At 41.3% G+C, this 21,162-nt stretch overlaps 1 protein-coding gene across 5 annotated transcripts in view; it reads right to left on the bottom strand.

Annotated features, from left to right (window-relative positions):
- The window catches only part of TPD52L1 (tumor protein D52-like 1), a 104,427-nt gene extending 83,615 nt beyond the window's left edge, over positions 1–20,812 (bottom strand). For all 5 annotated transcript variants that reach the window (XM_011992166.1, XM_011992167.1, XM_011992170.1 and 2 more), the window contains exon 1: positions 20,504–20,812. In XM_011992166.1, coding sequence (XP_011847556.1) covers positions 20,504–20,522 — 19 coding nt within the window. In that variant the 5' untranslated portion in view covers positions 20,523–20,812. The remainder of the gene's footprint in view (positions 1–20,503) is intronic.
- Positions 20,813–21,162: the final 350 nt, after the last annotated feature.

Raw genomic sequence — 21,162 nt, 5'->3', positions numbered from 1 at the left:
AAAGAAACAATGGAAATGTAAGCAAAACATTTAACCTGTTCTTCCTCAAAATGTAACCAAACAATGAACATTGCTTTGTATATCTGCTATGCAAATCTTTAAGCTTTCATCCTAGTAAATAAAGAAGGACCAAAAGCAGCAACCATTTAAAACCCTTATTGTCTCATTAGCAAAATTTCGGTATTTTTTAGTAGGTGCAATTTATGCTTCAGATTTGCATGCAGGCCAGAGAGCCAAATTCCATCAACTTACATATTTATTTCTATCTTCAACCTACTCATCTTTCCTTAGCTCCAGAAAGCTATTTTTAACTTTGTGGTAGGTAGCATACCAAAATCCAATGAATTTTGGGGTAAAATAATGCATTACAAATAGTTACTTGACACCTAACTGCTATAACAAAAATAGGGTGGTAAACTCACTAAGGAAAGGACTTTGGTTTTTTCATGTCTGTTTCACTAGTGCCTAATGTAGGGCCCAGCACAGGGAATGTTAAATGTATATTTTATGAGAAATTGATAAATGAATCTCACTTTTCTCTTTCATTGCCATAACAGTACCCAAGCACAGTCGTAAGCAATTCATCTGCATCATGTCATTCAATCATCACAAGATCCATTGGGGGCCCTGCATTTCCACCATTTTGTAGATGAGCAAACTGAGACTTGGGGAAGTTAAAGTCACATCGCTGATAAGGGACTGCGTTGGGAAATGAATCCAAATCTTTGTGACGACATGTAGGCTCTTTGTCACTACACTAGGATCCCTTTATGTGACAGGCCCTTTACTTTGCTTTCTTCTGTGTTCTTCTTCCTGACTTCCTTCCCTATGACCACAGTCATCTCAGACTGGAGGAATTACTTATATGAGCATGCAGAGTCATTCCTTAAACGAGAAGTATCAGCATCTAGAGTAACATTCTAGGACTTACTTTAAAAAATGCAAATATCTAACTTGACTGCAGACTTTCCTCATAGGAAATAAAAAAGCAAACATAGTTTAAGAAACAGCTTAATACATGTATTGGTAGGTATGTATGTACGCATGTATATATATTTAAAAAGCATCACCTATTGAAGGAGTTTAAACAGGTTTTTTAAGAATAAGCTGGGCAGGATCTCAAAGGGCAACTAATCTAACCCTCTTGGGTAAGAAAGAGGTGAGCAAACAGAGGACCTGAGAAGGGAGTGGCAGAGTGGTGGTGAAACCAAGATCAGAAGCTGCACCTCCTGGGTCTTGGGCCAGGACACTCTCTGCATCAGGCTGCCTCTCCAAAGGGTTTGATCAAGAGAAAAATGGCAGAGAACAACAGAAAAGAACTACCAGAGAAAAATTTAGATTTACAATGGGGAGGACAACCAAGCTGCTCTATAAACCATTCCTTGGACCGTGTGCCTGACTCAAAGTGGAAAGTTCTTTAGCTTAAATGACTGAGCCAGGAACAGCCTTGTAATTAAGAAAAGAGAGAAAGGAAAACGGGGCACAGGTTAACAGGAAGTTGGACTTTTCTTCCTCTTGGATTCCTTCTGTGAGCATGTGCTCACACACGCACAAACACACAGCAGTCAGGCCGCCAGGGAGTGAGAAGAGACAGGCTGATAGAAATTAAGGGTTACATTCAATTGCAATATTGGTCGATAAACCAATTGGTCTTGTAAAAACAGCAAACCCAGAGTCAATTTATTATTTTTAATGGGGGAAGGGCAGGGAATGAAGTAAATTTTTTCATTTGCTTACTCCTTTGTTGAAATTATTTCCTTCTCATTTATTTTTATCATTCACGCAATTGCCTAATAATGAGGAAAGACAGTAGGAAAAACCTGTTGATTTCAGTGGAGCATTTGCCAGGATCCAGTGGACTTTCAAAAACATTATAGCTTACTTTATTTATTCAATAAAGTCTGATTGAACCTCTACTGTGTGTCAAGCCCTGTTCTAGGTGCTGGAGAGTAAGTAGTGACCAACAGCAAAATATCTTGGGCCTGCAGGACTTACATTTAGAAGGGGTGGGAAGAGACAATTAAGAAAATAAATTAGGTATATACATACATAGCATGATAGAGGGGAATAGCGGCTAAAAACAAAAACAAAACACACACACACACACACACACACACACACAAATCCAGGCCAGATGTGGTGGCTAATGCCTATAATCCCAATACTTCAGGAGGCTGCCGTGGGAGGATCATTTAAGGCCAGAAGTTTAACACTAGTAGGATTGCACCACTGCACTCTAGTCTGGGTGACTAGAAAGACTCTGTCTAAGGAAGAAAGAAAAAGGAAATAAAGAAAGAAGGAAGGATGGATGGAGGGAAGAAAGGAAAAGAAAGGAAGAAAGAAAGGGAGGAAGGAAGGAAGGAAGGAAGGAAGGAAGGAAGGAAGGAAGGAAGGATGGAAGGAAGGAAGGAAGGAAGGAAAGAGGAAAGGAAAGGAAAGGAAGGCAAGAAAGAAAGAGAGGAAAGGCAGGAGGCAGGGAGGGAGGGAAGGAGGTAGCCGGGGAAGGGTACCATTTTAAATAGAGGGGCCATGACAGACCATCACCAACATTTGCAGAACCCAAGGCAAGGCAAGAGCACAAAGAAAAATATACATCCCATCCTCTCCTCCCACACAGAGCCCTGCCCTGTGTTAGCTCTGGAATGCTGCTGCATAACAAATGACCACAGAGTTAGCTACTTAAAACAACACACATTTATTATCTCAGAGTTTCTGTGGATCAGAAATCCGGGCACAGCTTAGCTGGATCCTCTGCCCAGGGTCTCATGAAGCTGCAATCAAAGTGTCAGCCATACTGCACTCTCATCTAGAGGCTGGACAGGAGGAGAACTGTTTCAAGGCTCATGCAGATTGTTGGCAGAACTCACTTTCTGGCAGCACAAAACTAAAGAACCAGGTTTTTGTTGCTTTCCTCATGTCCTAAAAGACACCCAGTTTCTAGAAGCTGCCCACAGTTCCTGGTCATGTGGGTTTCTCCAACTCAACTGTTTACTTCATCAACCCACAAGGAGGGCCTCAGCTCCAGTCTGCTAAAACGAAGTCTTATTAATGTAATGTAATCATGGGAGTTACATCCCATCAGTTTGTCATATTCTATTGGTTGGAAGCAAGTTACTGTCTTGCCCACAGTCTAACTAGGGAGATTATGCAAGAATATCAATAACAGAAGCTGGAAATCACTGGAGGTCACCTTAGGGTCTGTCTGCCACAAGCGTTGATAGGCACCTTATGCACATGTACGTGGATAACCTAGTCTGTTGAGTGTGCATCATATCATCAAACATAAGTGGGCATCAGAATCTCCTAGAGTGCATGTTAAAACACAAATCGTTCATTCTCAAAGTTTCCGATTTGGTAGAAACAGAAACGGGTGGGACCTAAGAATCTGCATTTCTAACAAGTTCCTCCAGGTGAAGCTAATGATGCTGGTCAAGGAATCACAACTGAGAACTAGTTTGCTAGCCTGTATGTTCAAGCTACTTTCATTGCCACCCCCAAAATCAGTCAGCCCTTGGTCATCTCTTGGGGTGAGGAATACACATTCTGGCAGCCTAGTCTACCCATGAAAGGCTCATGGACACCTGGTAACACACTCAGGGTTGTTTGGATAGGGGATTCTGAAGTCTCAGATACCCAGAGCATGGTCTAGAAGAGGAGGCACAGGTTCTACGTGAGTCTACAAGCTGCTCACTCTAAACAAAGGCTCAGCCAGAAGAGGGCTAAAGTGGGGCTCTCTAAAACCAGGAGCTCTGAACAGGTGTCAGAAATGTGAAGGGTCAGAATTTTACCCTATTTGCAAGCCAAGACATTAGCCTGCCAGTTTCATGGATGCTGGCAGAAGACACAAGACTTCCGGGTCATAGACAAAAGACAACTTATTACTCACAGCAATAGCAGTAGCCAGAGAAACATCCTTGTTCTAGTTCTCCGAGCCTCAATTCCAAAAGGATGATGTGACAAGGGCCAGGTGTTACCTGTTCATGCAGTCTGGTGTGTTACTGGAGACAAACACTGAGATTAGGAAAACCCGATTTATATGAAAGCTACTAGCAAATCTGCCCAACATCTGGTCTTTATCACCTTTATTATCCTGGACAGTAAATAAATCTGCCCCTAAGAGAGAAAGTTTCTATTTTTCAAGGCTACACAATAGCCCCTGTACAACCTAATCTCAGTGTTTCCTAACCCCAGTGTTACTCTCCTGTAACATACCTGACTGCATTAATGGGCAACACCTGCCCCTTGTCACATCATCCTTTTGGAATTGAGCCTCAGAGAACTGGTAGAATGATGTTACTGTGGCTACTGCTATTGCTGTGAGTGACATGCAAACATCTGGAAAAGAGAATCCAGGGAAAATGATCTGTTCATACCTTTGATCAGAAGACGTGTTGTGCAGAAACTTGACAAAACCCAGGGATAACTGTCTGTCCCAACAGATGTGGGTCCAGTTGCCAGATCTAAGGGTGGTAGTGACCAGCAACATTTAGGTAAGAAACCAAAGAAGGTGAGGAAACAGGCCCAGAAGACATCTGAGGAAGCGTTTTGAAGAAGAGGGATTAATAAACTCAAAGGCTCCTAAGAGGAAGCAAAGGGAATTAAGGGAAAGAACATTAGGAAATTGAGGTCCAGGAAATAAAAGGGGAAGAAGCAAAGGCCATTGTAAGGTCTTTGCCCTTTATTCTGAGTGAACTGAGGAACTACTGGAGAACTTCAAAGGAAGGAGTGTCATGATACACCATGATTGAGAGAATCACTCTGATTACTATGTTGAGAATGGAGTGAAGCCAGTCCAGGGCCAAGGCAGGGAAATCTGCTAGGAGACTCCTGCAGTAATGCACATTGAAGATAAGGAAGGCTGGGCCAAGGCAATACCAGCAGAGGTGGTAGGAAGCTGTGCCATCCTGGATACATTTTGAAAGTAGAGCTGGCATGACAGACTGGAAATGGGGTACAATGGAGGGGAAACAAAGCTAAACCGTGGAGGATAGGTTTTGGGCTTCTGCATTTGAAATGGGGTTGTCATGAACTGAAATCAGGATGAATTTAGGAGGACTAGGGACATTTTGGAGGAGGTCAATGTTAGACATGGTGAGTTCAAGATGTTTATTAGACACTCATGCAGACGCATCATGCAGGCAGTCTGAAGTTGAGAAGCGAGGTCCAGGCAGGAAAAATAAATTTTGGAGTTGTAAGCACATGGATCCAATTCAAAACCATGAGTCATGAGATGGTGAACAGAGCTAGCGTAGATAGAAAGAAGAAGCAGGCCAAGGACGGATCCCTGGGGCAAGCCAGCAGCTAGCAAAGGAGCCTGGGAAGAAGGAGAACTGTTCAGTATCCTGAAAACCAAGTGAACAAAGTGCTCTGAGGAGCAGATAGTGGGCAACCCTGCCAAGATATGCTAATAGGTCAATGAAGATGAGCACTGAGAATACAGTACTGGACTTGGTACTTTGAGAGAGAGAGAGAAAGGGAGGTGGAAAGGAGTAGAGAGAGGAAGGGGAGGGCACAAAGAAAGAGGGAGTAAGAAAGCGACCACGTGCAAGTGAGTGCTGACTTTCTCTTTTTCCAAATCTAATGGAATCCAAATTCAAGCTATTATATGGGGCCATTATGTTTGAAACATACATAACAGGTCCTATTACATTAAACCAAAACATTTATTTTCCCTCAGTTTGGGAGAAGGGATAAAAACAAAAAATAAAAATCGGAGACGGTCTTAATCCCAGCACTTTGGGAGGCCGAGGCGGGTGGATCAAGAGGTCAAGAGATCGAGACCATCCTGGCCAACATGGTGAAACCCCATCTCTACTAAAAATACAAAAATTAGCTGGGCGTGGTGGTGGGTGCCTGTAGTCCCAGCTACTCTGGAGACTGGGGTGGGAGAATGGTGTGCACCCAGGAGGAAGAGCTTGCCGTGAGCCAAGATTATGCCACTGCACTCCAGCCTGGTGACAGAGCAAGACTCCGTCTCAAAAAAACAAACAAACAAACAAAAACCAAAAAAACCAACAAACAAAAAACACCCTGAGAAGGACAGGACAGAAGCCAGTTCTACAGAGGCAGGTGTAGGACACCACCTGAGAGGAGAGGGGACTGAGAGGAGAGGATACCCCTTGAGGTGGGTCTCAGGATATCATTTGAGGGGAGAGGGTACTGAGAGAAGAGGATACTAAGAGGAGAAGATACCCCTGTGATGGGTCTCGGAATCATCTCAGGGGAGAGGTTACTGAGTCCCTTATGATGGATCAAGAGTTGAAGAACACTGGCACCAAGTTCTTTCTCTTCCTGAGGCCAGATGTCACAATAAGATAGGTTTTGTATTTTCATATGTTGTGAATTCCTGGGTCATTGAAAACAAGCATATTTAATAGTAAGTACCCCAAACGTGGGATGAATAATTTTCTACTGTTGCTCTCCAATAGCAAAGGTCGTACCAAGTTCTGTTTGTGTCTAATTGAAAGATTTCAGATAGTAAGTGATAAACTGGCAGTGCTTGATAGAACCGATCTATTTTCCCATCACTTAATGAAAGAAGTCGCCAACCCCACAACCAAATGAATTTAATTCAAGGTGGCAAATATATTGTGACTTTAATTCTTTTCAAAAGTATGTCTGAATCTCTTTTCAGATGTATGTTTTATGATAGTTTACTGTTACTCAATCCACCCTGGTTTTTTTTTTTTTGGTTTTTTTGTTTTGTGTTTTCAGTACAAGATTTGCTTTGCAAATGTATAAAGTTGCTCACTGCTGAGTATGGGGCTTTCCTACCCTGTGGATGCCACAGTGACTTCTGTAAAGGCGGGGCCAGTGTCTTGGTGTCTTCTCCTACATGTAGGAGGAACTGTAAAGTGCACGTGTGATGCACTGCACGATGTAATCGCATGTCTTCTGACCGATGAATAGCACTCTCATATTTTCTACATGCAGGTTTTTTTGAAAATTGAAAACATTCAAAAACATTTGTAACAATATTTCAAACACTTTCCGAATGTGTATTCTTATTTCTACATGTTCTCTAAATTGTCATGTGAAAATTACAAGTCCTAATCTCAGAATATACTTCCTGCTTTGAAGGCTACTGTTGTTGAGAATGGGCTACGAGAGCCTGGTGGAACATCTTAGAAATGAATGAAGCCACACCAGATACACAATAGGCCAACAGTAAACAGGTATTTTCCTTTCCAGTAATGCCCTTCATATAGTAGGTAAAATATGAGCAAATGATGAGTGCTAAAAGGGATCAGCATTTTCCATGCCAAAATATGCCACTTTGCCATAAGAGGTGTTTTTTTCATTGTTTTGTTTTGTTTTTTTCGAGACAAGGTCTTGCTCTGTCACCCAGGCTGGAGTGCAGTGGGACGAACGCCTCCTAAGCTCAAGTCACCCTCCCACCTCGTCTCTTAAGTAGTGGGACTAGAGGCAGGCACTACCATGTCTGGCTAATTTTTTAAAATTATTATTTTTAGTAGAAGCGAGGTATTGCTATGTTGCCTGGGCTGGTCTTGAGCTCCTGGGTTCAAGCAGTCCTCCTGCCTCAGCCTCCAAAAGCGCTGGAATTACAGGCCTGAGCCACCCTACCCAGCACATAAGAGTTATTTTGAGCTGAAGGCATTTGAGTTCCTGAAATCCTTTATCTGACTAAAAGCAGAGGTTCCCAAAAGAACTCAGCTGTCAGAAATTCCTCCCACTGGGAGCAACTCTTTCTTCTCTTCTAGACATTGTCACAAACTGTCATATCTCCCATCTATTCTCCTAAGGGCCCATTTATATTAAAAAAAAAAAAAAAAAAGAAGTCATTTGCTCTCTCAATATTGCTTTTTCTCCACCTCCCTTTCCTGTAGTAAAATGATACAGAAAATCAAATCTCATCACTCCTTGGGATATTAATTTCTTTCCATGACACCCTTGTGCAAGTAAAATTTAAAATAAGTAACTTTGTAAGCTTTTTCTTCTGTTAATCTGTCTGCTATAAGTTTAATTCACAGGCTCTTAGGCACTTCACCTAAGAGGGTAGAAAAAAAGTTTTTCCGCCCATCCAGGTATCTTACACTACTTGTAAGATACCTGTTACAAGTAGTGCAGGTATCTTGTAACTTCCTGTTGGAACCCTGGGATATCTAAAGAGGAATAACAGGAGCCAAGGTCTATACTTCTTTCCAGGGCTGACCTAACCCTTCACTAAGAAAAAACATCTTTCCATGATGTCTTTATGTAGAAATGAGTCAATTTTGGAAAACAAAATGTTGGAAAATATTTATAGACAATGAACTATTAGCTCTTTGCTCATTCATGTGAAGGAGAGAAAAATCAGTGAAAAACTACAAATATCCAACCATCAGAGACTTTAAAACTGAGAGATCTGAAGAGATCTCCTCCCACTACCCCCATCCCAAATTGGCTTTTTCTTTTGAATGAATCAGTTCTGCTTCCGTGAATATGCTTGGGAGATGGTTAAATGAATAAAACATATCCATGTAAACAAGTAATTATAATACTCATGAGGCAATAAAAAGCTTTCTTTTTTTGGGTACTCATTGAAATTAGTCCTTTCAGCCAACATCTAAAGGATACAAATCCTACTTTCTGGAAACAAGCACGCAGATCCTATGACTTATTTATTTTAAAATCCTGAGATTACTGGGTATGGACGAACACCAAGTAGAATAACATATTTGAACTATTCCATATTTGAACTGACTTTTCCTAGCAGCTGGTGATAAAATTCTATACTGGTTCTAAGAATTACATGTCATATGACTTTTACAGATCTCTTTAATCTTGAATCAGTTCTGCTTCCATGATCCTTGACAAGACACTCTTGCTATTAATGGACAAAAGAAACCTCTAATTATAAGAAAAATTGTATTTCCAAGGAGTTGAAGAGTTTTCTATATTTTAGATATATGTCAGGGAAACTGTAATTTGTATAAGATACAAATAACCGTAGGTAAGTTTGGAGATGAGGTGTAACATATACATGCATTTTTCGTGTGTGGTACATGGGCTGGCTAGAGCAAAGTGCTAGATTTTTGCCTTTTGAGAAAGAAGCAATATGTTGGTGACTAAGGGTATTCTTGGAGATTTGTGGTTTTATTCTGGGAACTTCACTTCCTCTGCATCAAAATGCATCACTTATAAACGATTCACACTGTGAGAAACTGCTTAAAATTCATCTTTCCTTGAGGACCCAAAGCTTCCTTTTAGCCATTTCAAATTCATTAAAATATTCTCCTGCCTTCCCTGGTACATTAACAATGCTTCTCAATTTAATGCATATATTTTAAATCGTTACCCTTTATTGCTTAAATATTCAGTGAAAAGTAGGATGACAGATGCGAATATCCACGTTTTGAGGTCATCTTTTACATGTTCTTAACTGCATAGTAACTCAGTAAATTTTTTCTTGTTTTACTTTTTTCTTTTAGTTATATATATATGTATATAAAATTTATATACATATATATATATATATATATTTTTAAATAGACAGAGATTTTGCTTAGCCTGGGTTTGAGCTCTGGAGCTCAAGTGATCCCACTGCCTCAGCACCTTGATTAGTTGGGACTATAAGCACTCACCACCACGATCAGCTTAACTCAGTAAATTGAAGAAGTAACTGTGTTTACGGTGTTGTTGGGGACATTTTGCGACAGCAGTAATGGTGAACCTCTGCCTGCATGGAGAGCATGCCAGCTGATCAATGGCTGAGGCAGATGCCCTCTTTCCTGCACTTGCCTCTTCAAACCATGAAAATTCAACACAGAGATGGCTAGAGTAGCTTAAGGACAAATCCACTGATGGCTCATTTTTTTCAACAGTTTTATTAGATATTTTCTTAAAGTAGATATTGTGCTAATATGATTGGGAGATGGTGAGATGAATAAAACATATTCATGTAAGCAAGTAATTATAATGTTCATGAGGCAATAAAATGCTTTCTTTTTTGGGGTACTCATTGCAATTAGCCCTTTCAGCTAGCATTGAAGAATACAGATTATGCTTTCTGGAAAGCAGCATGCAGATCCTGTGACTTTTATTTATTTTAAAGTCCTGAGATGACTGAATATGGATGAACACCAAGAGGAATAACATATTTGAACTGACTTTTGTTTGAGCTGGTGATAAAACTCTGTATTGATTTAAGAATCACATGTCATGTGATGTTTACAGAATTTTTTCTTCTTGAAAACAGAACAAAAATAGCAAGCTGTTGATAAATGAGCATCCTCTACCTGCAACTTGACATGTCACAAGGATTATTCTTAAAGATCTCCAGTCCCATTCATATTCTCAGACTTAGACTCTGCCCACATATGAAATGAACTGTACAATTAAATTCTGCCCCTTTAAAGCGTCTTTGATAGTATAGAAAATAAAGCAAAACCATTATTTAAAACTTTGCACACTGACTGCTTGTGCATACGAAGTACCTATAGAATGGTAATTGAAATCTCGAGGTATGAAGTCAAACTCTCTGATTTCAAATCCCAACTCCAACACTTCCAAGTTGTATGAGTTGGAGAATGTTGTGGAACTAGTCTGTCAATCAGTTTCATCATCTGTAAAATCAAAATGTTACCTTTCTTGTGAGTTTGTTATTATTATTGTAGGTTTTATTTATTTATTTTTTTTGAGACAGAGTGTCACTCTGTCACCCAGGCTGGAGTGTAAAGGCATGATCTCGGCTCACTGCAACTTCCGCCTCCTGGGTTCAAGTGATTCTCCTGCCTTAGCCTCCCAAGTAGCTGGAATTACAGGTGCCCATCAGCTAATGTTTGTATTTTCAGTAGAGATGGGGTTTCACCATGTTGATCAGGCTGGTCTTCAACTCCTGACTTCAGGTGATCCGCCCACCTCGGGCTCCCAAAATGCTGGGATTACAAGTGTAAGCCACCATGCCCGGCCTGTTGTACTTATTAAATAACATATTTGGAATTTTTTTTTTTTTTTTTTAAAGACAGAGTCTTACTTTGTCCAGCCCAGACTAGAGTGCAATGATGCAATCATAGCTCACTGCAACCTCAAACTCCTGGGCTCAAGCAATCCTCCCACCTCAGCCTCCCAAGTAGCTGGGAATACAGATATGCATCACCATGCCCAATTTATTTATTTCTATTTTTTGTAGAAGCAGGGTTTTGCTATGTTGTCTGGGCTGGTCTTGAACTCCTGGGCTCAAGTGATCCTCCCGCCTTGGCCTCCCAAAGTGCCAGGAACCCCACTGCACCTGGCTAAATAACATGCTTTTTAAAAAAGCGCATGCCATGGTATTTGACATTTGTAAAAACACTAAAATATTATTATCACCCTCAATGTGAATTAGCTCTAATTAGCACTTTAGCAGTCAAAAAATCCCGCTAGGATGGAACTATGTCCTCTTATTAGTTCTAGGTGTTAACCCACAGGCACAACTCTCAACTCTTTTTTGCCTATCCTCCTGAAAAGATGACACCATGTCAAGTTCATCTTAGCTTCCCCTTTGCACATGTGGCACAGCACACATTAAGGCACAGTGCAGTATAGCAGTTAAGCTCATTCTCCTGGACCCAATTAAACTTGGAGTTGAATCCTGTCTTCTTCATTTAATTTTTCTGACTCTTAGTTTCCCTGTTTATAAAATGAGTTAAAAGTAAAGATATCTACCTCATGATGTTATTATAAGGTTTTGATAAAATAATGGATGCAAAGTTTTCAGCATATGCTAATAAAAGCAACAGCAAACATTTATATACTACTTACCATGTGCTGGGCCCTGCTTTAAGCACTCTGCATCTATTAACATGTTAAATCCCCATGTCAATCCTATGATATTGGAGCTATTACTATCTTCACTTTGCATATGTAGAAACGAAGATAGAGAGAAATCAATAACTTGTTCATGGTCATATTAATGGTAGGTAACTTGGCAGAATTAAAATCCAGGCAGTTGACTTTCATCCTGGGATCTTAATCACTATGTCCTTTTCCTTCCCAATAGTATGTGGTTGTCAAATATTTGCTATTACTACAGTAATCAATAAGTATTTGTTAAAATATTTAATGAATCAATATCTGCTGAAGTATTTGTTTATTATTTACTATACATTATTAAGTAGCACATTTTATTATAGGCCACAAAAATGGACTCCTTTGCTTACAAGTTTTTGAAGAAATTCTCGGATTCTGCCTACCCAGATAATTAATAAAGTGTATACTAGGGAAGGCAATTCAAAATATGTTCCCATGTACTATAATAGCTGCCATTTGTATAATTAGATTTTAAAATAATTTAAAATAAAACAATGGTATATGATTTGTTGCAAATGACTGACTTCATCTAAAATATACATCATCACCTATTTCAAAATCTTAACTAGGAAATAAAACTACAGGAGGCAACTTTGAAAATAGTATGAATAGTCTTAATAACACTCTTAAAAATCATAAATCAAAACATAGAACAGCTTGCTTTCATAGTTTGAGGTTTATTATTATGTTGCCTAAACTGCAATGTAACATTTCAAATATGAAACATAAAATACAAAATAATTTTTTTCTTGGATAATTTAACAGTTAGACATACCTCACTGCACTTCACTTTATCGTACTTCACCGATACTGTTATTTTTACAAATTGAAGGTTTGTGGCAACTGCAGGTTGTGAAAGTCTATTGATGCCATTTTTCCAACATGTGCTCATGTCTTGTCTCTGTGTCACATTTTAGTAACTGTCACAACATTTCAAACTTTTTCATTATTATTATATCTGTTATGGTGATCTGTGATTGGTGATCTTCGATGTTATCATCATAATTGTTTTGGGGAACCATGAACTATGCCCACATAAGATGGTGACCTTAATCAGTAAACCTTGTGTGTGTTCTGACTGCTCTGCCAGCCACCCATTTCCCCATCTCTCTCCCTGTCCCTGGCCCTCTCCACTGTCTGAGACACAACAACATTGTTAGTATGACAATTTACCCTATAATAGTCTCTAAGTATTCAAGTGAAACGTAGAGACACATATCTCTCACCTTAAGTCAAAAGCTAGAAACGATTAAACTTAGCGAGGAAGGCACACTGAAAGCCAAGATAGATCAAAAGCAGGCCTCTTGATTCAAGTTGTGAATGTGAAGGAAAAGTTCTTGAAAGAAAAGTAACATGCTATTCCACTGAACACACAAATGATAAGAAAGTGAAATAGACTTACTGCTGATAGGGAGAAAGTTTGAGTGGTCTGGATAGATCAAACCACCCACAACATTCCTTTAAGTGAAAGCTTAATTCAGAGAAGGTCCTAAGTCTCCTCAATTTATGTAGGCTGAGAGAAATGAGAAAGTTGTGCAAGAAAAGTTGGAAGCTAGCAGAGATTTGTTCATGAGGTTTAACGAAAGAAGTCATCTCAGGTCGGGCATGGTGGCTCATATCTGTAATCCCAGCACTTTGGGAGGCTGAGGCAGGTGGATCACCTTAGATCAGGAGTTCAAGACCAGTCTGGACAACATGGTGAAACCCCATCTCTACTAAAAATACAAAAATTAGCTAGGTGTGGTGGCAGTCACCTGTAATCCTTGCTACTCAGGAAGTGGAGGCAGGAGAATTTGCTTGATCAACCTGGAGGTGGAGGTTGCAGTGAGCCAAGATCGTGCCACTGCACTTCAGCCTGGGTGACAGAGCAAGACTTCATCTCAAAAAAAAAAAAAAAAAAGTCATCTCTGTAACATAAAAGTACAAGATGAAGCACCAAGGGCTGATGCCAAAGCTGCAGCAAGCTCTCCAGAAGATCTGGCTAAGATCATTGATGAAAGTGGCTACACTAAACAACACATTTTCAATACAGATGAAACAGCTTTATGCTGGAAGATGTCAGCTAGGACTTTCATAGCTAGAGAGGAGGAGTCGATGCTTGGCTTCAAAGCTTCAAAGGGCAGGTTGACTCTCTCGTTAGGGGCTAATGCAGCTGGTGACTTTAAGTTACATGTTCACTTACTATCCGAAAAATTCTAAGGTCCTTATGAATTATTCTAACTGTAACCAGACGCAATGGCTCAGGACTGTAATCCCAACACTTTGTGAGGCTAAGGCAGGAGGATTGCTTGAGCCTAGGAGTTCAAGGCTTTAGTGAGCTATGATGATCTCACTGTACTTCAGCTTAGGCAACAGAGCAAGACCCTTCATCTATGAAAATGCAAATACAAATAAATAAATAAATAAATGTACTAAATCTATAGATTTAGAAAATGCGCTCTATAAATGGAATAACAAAGTCTGGGTAACTGTTTACAGCATGGTTTATTGAATATTTTAAGTCCACTATTAACACCTACTGCTCAGAAAAAAAATATTTCTTTTTGAATATTACTTCTGGTTGATAACACAATTGTATTAGTCCATTCTCATGCTGCTAATAAAGACATACCCGAGACTAGGAAATTTATTTTTTAAAAAAGAGGTTTAATGGACTCACAGTTCCACATGGCTGGGGAGGCCTCACGATCATGACGGAAGGCATGTCTCACATGGTGGCAGGCAAGAGGACATGTTCAGGGTAACTCCCCTTTATAAAACCATCACCTCTCCTGAGACTTACCATCACGAGAACAGCATGGGAGAAACCTGCACCCATGATTCAATTACCTCCAAGTGGCTCCCTCCCATGACATGTGGGAATTATGGGAGCTACAATTCCAGATGAGATTTGGGTGGGGACACAGCCAAACGATATCATACATGGTCACCCAAGAGTTCTGATGGAGATGTACAAAGGGATTAACATTGCTAACACACGTCTACTAACATGATATCCACTCTTCAGCTTGTGGGTCCAGGAGAAATTCTGACTTTCAAGTCTTATTATTTAAGAAATACATCTCATAAGAATACAGCTGCCATAGACAGTGATTTTTCTGTTGGAACTAGGCAAAGTACATTGAAAACATTCTGGAAACGATTCACCATTCTAGATGTCATTAAGAACATTCGTAATTCATGGGAAGTGGTCAAAAATCAACATTAACAGGAGTTTGGAAGATGCGGACTCCAACCCTCCTGAATGAGTTTGAGGAGTTCAAGATGTCAGTGGAGGAAATGAAGTGCAGATGTGTTAGAAATAGCAAGAGACCTAGAAGTGGAGCCTGAAGATGTAACTAAATTTATGACATTTTAATCTCACGCTAAAACTTGAATGAATGAGGTGTTGCTTCTTATGGATGAGCAAAGGGTGGTTTCTTGAGATGGAATCTACTCCCAATGAAGATGTTCACAGCATTGTGGAAATGACAACAAAGGATTTAGAATTATATAAACTTAGTCGATAAAGCAGTGGCAGGGCTTGAGAGGATTGATTCCAATATTGAAAGAAGTTCTACAGCAGACAAAATGCTACCAAACAGCATTACATGCAATATATAAATCTTCTTGAAAGGAATAGTCAATCTATGTGACAAACGTCCTTGTTGTCTTACTTTAATAAATTGCCACAGCCACCTCAGCCTTCAGCAAGCACCATCTGGATCAGTCAGCAGCCATCGATATCCAGGCAAGACCCTCCACCAGTAAGACAATTATCACTCAGTGAAGGCACAAATGATCGTTAGCAATTTTTAGCAAAAAGGATCTTTTACATAAAGGTATGTACCTTTTCTTAGATATCATGCTATTTCACATTTAGTAAACTACAGTATACTATAAACATAACTTTTATATGCACTAGAAAACCAAAAAGCTTGTGTGACTCGCTGTATTCCAATACTCACTTCTTTGAGGTAATCTGGAACTGAACCCACACTATCTCCAAGGTATGCCTGTATAAGAGACTGAACCTGCTGCTGTTTGACAGAGGGAAGAACGGTTCTTTTATTGTTTTATATAAAAATGCCACACTTCCTTTACAAAGCAATAATTTGTTTTCCATGCAATATCAATAAAAGTAATGTGATTATATTCAATTTTCTAGAGCTTCATCCCTTGCTTCCTTTTCTCTTCTTATCCTCATTTATTTTCTTTCATCTATTTTTAATTTACATTATCTTGTTGCATTTCAAGTATCCATATAAACTGCCTTATTACTTCCTGAAACAAGATACAATTATATTAATGTTCTGTGAGCAAAGTACAATGAAAGGTATATGTAACATTTTCATTTAAAGGACTTTGCAAACAGTAGGATGCATCTGATGTTTATTGTTTTATTTCATTCATGGACATCTGAGAATCTTCTTGAGTGGATGTCTGAATATAAAAAATAATTATTATACTAAACTGAATAATGGCTCCTAAATATATCCTAACTCCTGGAACCTGGAAATGTTACCTTGTGTGGAAAAGAGTCTTTTACAGATGTGATTAAGTTAAAGGTCTTGAGAGAGAGAGAGATTATCCTGGATTATCCAGGTAGGCGCTAAATGAAATCACAAGTGTCCTTATGAGAGAGAGGCAGAGGGAGGTTTGACACTAATAGAAGAGAAAGCAGTGTAACCATGGAGGCAGAGAGATTGGAGTGACGCAGCCCGAGAAGGTCGGCAGCCACCAGAAGCTGAAAGAGGGGAAGACCTCCAGAGGAAGGGCAACCCTGCCGATACCTTGATTTCAGCCTAATGATAGTGATTTTGGAATTCTAACCTTCAAACTATGAGACAGTACATTTTTATTGTTTTAAGCCACAAAGTTTGCGGTAATTTTTACAGTGGCAATGAGAAACTAACACAGTTATTAATTTGAATATATGCAAATCTTAAAAAGAGACAGTTTTCCTTGTAACATTAAAGACATTGGGAAAGGCAAAAAAAACAAAGTTATTTCCATTTAGAATAATAACATATTGAAGGGTAGTTTAAAAGGATCAGGAAGTTTTTATTTTAAAGGACTACTATATGTTTCAGGAAAATGCTACATTTCTAACCCAATTCCCTCTCTAACACATCAATTATCTTAAAGCAAAATTATCTGGTACCAGTGGAAAGCAAATAGGAATGCCATTCTCCTGTGGACATCTCTCTCCACATTGTTTTCCAGCTCTCCTCAGTGAACCGCTCCACTCATAATCCCACTTCCTGTTTTCTGTCCTACCACCGCCCCTGAAAGTTCTCTTGTTTTGCTGGAAGTAATCTATTACTTTACAAAGCCAAAGAACATATTTGCATAATTTCACTTATGGGAAAGTTTCTAGCACACTAAGTTGCTGCACTTACTGAGCTATATGGGCGAATCATGTCCACAACGCCTTGGTGGCTTCCTGGACAATATGAGGTACAACTCATCAGCACCTGCCTGCTTAACCTCACCTATCTTTACCTGTCTCTAGATTACTGGGCAGAAAGGTAAGCCATCTCCGCTCTAGATAATTCTAAAATAAACTGTACCGAAGGTGGAAACTTACACTTTGAAAATCACAGAACTGTCTTATTTGGAATCTAAGAGGGAAATCATTCATTTAGCCAGAAAAATGTGCAAGTGGAAAAAAAGATTTATCTTTAATATATGCAATAAACAGTTTGTGAGAAGTTTTTTCTTAAAGAACTCAATATGTCTGCTTCCTAAATAACAAAAACTCTGAAAATGAAAATCTTAAAATGCTAGGCAAATGAAGATTTAAGAGGTAAGTATCTTCCATTTGATTGTACAAGTAGGAAGCTGGGGTCATCCTTGACACTGCCCTCCTTCACATTCAATCCAATTTTGACTGTTCTTAAGTTTTTTTTTGTTGTTGTTGTTCTCTTTCTGTTTATCTTTTTTGAGGCAGAGTCTTGCCCTCTCACCCAAGCTGGAGTGCAGTGGTATAATCACAGCTCACGGCTGCCTCGACCTGCTGGGCTCAGGTGATCCTCCCACCTCAACCTCCCAAATAGCTGGGATACAACACGCACCACCACACCTGGCTAATTTTTGTATTTTTTTGTGGAGACAGGGTTTCACCATGTTGCCCAGGCCGGTCTCAAACTCCTGGGCTCAAAAAAATCTGTCTCCTCCAACCTCCCAAAGTGCTGGAATTACAGGTGTGGCTGGCCTTTTTTGTCTTTTTTTTTTTGAGACAAGGTCTCACTTGTGTCCAGACTAGAGTGCAGTGATGGGATTTTGTCTCACTGTGGCCTCAAAATTCTGATCTCAAGCAATCCTCCCACTCCAGCCTTCCAAGTAGCTAGGCCTACAGGCACATGCTACCACACTCAGCAAATTTTGTTTATTTTTTGTAGAGATGAGGTCTCTCTATGTTGTCTAGGCTGGTCTCGAACTCCTGGGCTCTAAGTGATCCTCCTAACTTGGCCTTCCAAAGTGCTGGGATTACAGGTGTAAGCCACTGCACCTGGCCTCTTATTTCTTAAATCTGTTCACTTTTCTCATATCCATTTGCCTTTTTACTCGTCTTCTTTACACCCAAAGGTTCCGTCCAGTCATGAGGGGAAAGGAAGGGCACCACAGGGCAGCTGGAGATTCAGGTGGGGACTGAAGTTTACCTTTCCTCCAAAAGTCATAAGCTTTGAGTGAGAATGAGTCCCTCACAGCATCAACTTTGCTACTTTTTACCTATCTGGCTGTAAACAAGGAATTTATTAAAAAGTCGTGGCAAAAATTGCCATTACTTTTGTAACAATCTAATACCTTCCATGCTTGTTTCCTCTCTGTAGAATGGGAATGAGAACATGAACTCCCTCACGGGACTGCTGTGCACAGGAAATGAGTCCATCAATACACGCAAAGCACAAAGAACAGAGACAGGCACACAATAAACAATCTGCTCTTCTGATTGTTGCATACTTGGGTTATAGTTTTTCAGGCTCTCGCTGCACTATGAGGCCCTTTCTTAGCATTAGCATGCAGTGATTTTACACGTTATTTTTCAAATAGCTATCAAATTAATACTTGTCTCTTCCTCTACTGCAAATTTTATGAAGCAGATACCAAGTCTGTCTTTGCTCTTCTTAGCACAGTGCTTGGCAAAGGAAAGCACTGAAATATTTGTTAAGTAAATCTTGGCACTAAAGCAAAGCAATAAAGCAAACCAGTGACACCAGTGGTTACCAGTCTGTAGTTTCGGATGTCTTCAGAAGTTGTATGAATGCTTCCCATCTGCTATAGTTCTTCTCCAACCTCACTAACAGAATTACCCCGGAAGCTTTCAAATATACCCATGTTCAGGCTCCAAAGATTCCAGTTTGATTGGGATGAGGTTGGCCAAGGCCAGTATTGAAGACTCTCTAAATTCTAATCTGCAAGTCAGGTTGGAAAGCTCCGGTGCTGCTCCCACCAGCTTCAGTTCTGGTGTGAAGGCCTCCAACCTGACCTCTGCTTTTGAATTTGACCAACAGCCCGCACCGTCGGTTGAATTATCCTTTCCTATCTACATAATAGAGGAAAGAATATGGGTAGCGGCAGCTTTATGGGCAGGACCTAGGCAGATGGAACAAACGAGTAAGGTTCGTGCTGTTCAGACAATTGTAATCCTGGCAGCAAACATGTTGGGCGACTCCAGGCCCACGCACTCGCCAACCCACACTCATTCAGGGCATTCTGCCCCTAGAGGGCGAGCGCATCAGGTCATGAACCTCTTTTTTTTTTTTTTTTTTTTAATGGGATTTTATTTATATTAAGAGCCAACACAAAGTTTCCTACAGTGTAAGAGTGGTGGCGATGACTGCCTTAAAGGCTGAACTCCGCAAGCCATACCTTCTGGGCGTTGCTCCCCAAGGTAGACCACTGAGTCCGTTTCCTTCCCAACTGTCTCTCGCTCCACATCCGCCCACCTCTGCCCCTTTCCACGGTCCGTTTACCCCCATTCTTGAACGGTGTCATCGGAATTCCCCAACCCTGTTCAAGTGTGACCCCAAGATATGAGGCCGCCCTTCGTGAAGCCACCGCAGGTTCCTCCGGCGGGCAGCCCGGGAGCAGGGAGCTGGGTTGCCGGGGGCCCCGCGCGCCACGGGAGGCAGAGGTCGCGCCCCGATCGCGGGAAACTGGGACTCATGTGTGAATCTGCTGGAGGTCAGGGGGCCGGTAACGTTCACCTGGCCTCCGAAGGCAGGTCCCCGCACGGGAAGCCTCTGGCGTAGCCGGGCTGCGGAGCCACCCCTCGGCTGACGGTCCCCTCAGTCCCTAACTTGGGACCCACAAGCCGCGAGTCCACGGCCCTGGGCGAAAAGAGTCACATTCCCTCCCCACTCGCTCAAGGAAAAGGGAGCGAAACACGCTTTCCGGACCCGGCACAACAGGTCCTTTGGACACCCGCGAGGTTGGGAAGGCCGGGGGCGACTGGCTGCGGAAGAGGGTAGAGCATTCCACCGGCGCATTTCCTGAGGAGGGGCCTCTCCACTTACGGATCCCCTGTTACTTTACTGATCCCCAGACCCACAGCAAATCCTGAGTTTCGGGAGCAGGCATTATACCGAAGGCGCGGGTGGGAGTGGAGTTCTAGACGCGTAGCATGGCACCAGTCTGTTCTGTCCGAGAGCTAAGTTAGGAGGTGCAGGAAAAGAGCAGTTATGCGCGCCCCAGGACCTGACTCTCGGGGCGATCGGCGTCCACTCACCTTGTGCCTGCGCCTCCATGGTGGCTGACTTCGAGCTGAGGGCGGCGGGGACACCCCGGTGCTTCCCAGAGCAGATGGCAGCTGTGCTCAGCCTCAGAACGCAGCTGGCCCCGCCGCTCTCTCCCACTCCTGGCACGCGTGTCGCGAGCGCTGCGCGGAGGGGGTTGGGGACGCAGGCAGCAGCCACTGGCCGCTTCTGGTTACCTCCGCCCCTTCCAGTCCACCTGGCCCAAACCAAGCTGGAAAGAGCTCGCCGCTGGGCGCCACCTGCCGGCGCTCTGCACAGCGGGCGGAAGGCACCCACTCCCGGCGCTATACGGACATACAGCAGAGATATTGCAGATTAGGTTCCAGACCCCCGCAATAAAGCGGGTATTCCAACAAAACGAGTTGCACTAATTTTTCAGTTTCCTAATGCATATAAAAGTTACGTTTACACCATGTGTAGTCTATTAAGTATGCAATAGCATGATGTCTAAAATGAGCAATGTACATACCTTAATTTAAAAAGATATTTTATTTCTAAAAAATGTTAAAGATCATCTTTACCTAATGGGAATCTTTTTGTTGGTGGAGGGCATTGCTTGGATGTTGATGGCTGTTGACTGATCCTGGTGGTGATTGCTGAAGGCTGGAATAGCTGTGTCAATTTCTTAAAA

The sequence above is a fragment of the Mandrillus leucophaeus genome, unplaced genomic scaffold (assembly GCF_000951045.1).
Source record: "Mandrillus leucophaeus isolate KB7577 unplaced genomic scaffold, Mleu.le_1.0 Scaffold405, whole genome shotgun sequence".
Taxonomy (NCBI): Eukaryota; Metazoa; Chordata; class Mammalia; order Primates; family Cercopithecidae; genus Mandrillus; species Mandrillus leucophaeus.
Note: the sequence above shows the minus strand (reverse complement) of the source record. Positions and strands in the feature narration are given on the sequence as shown.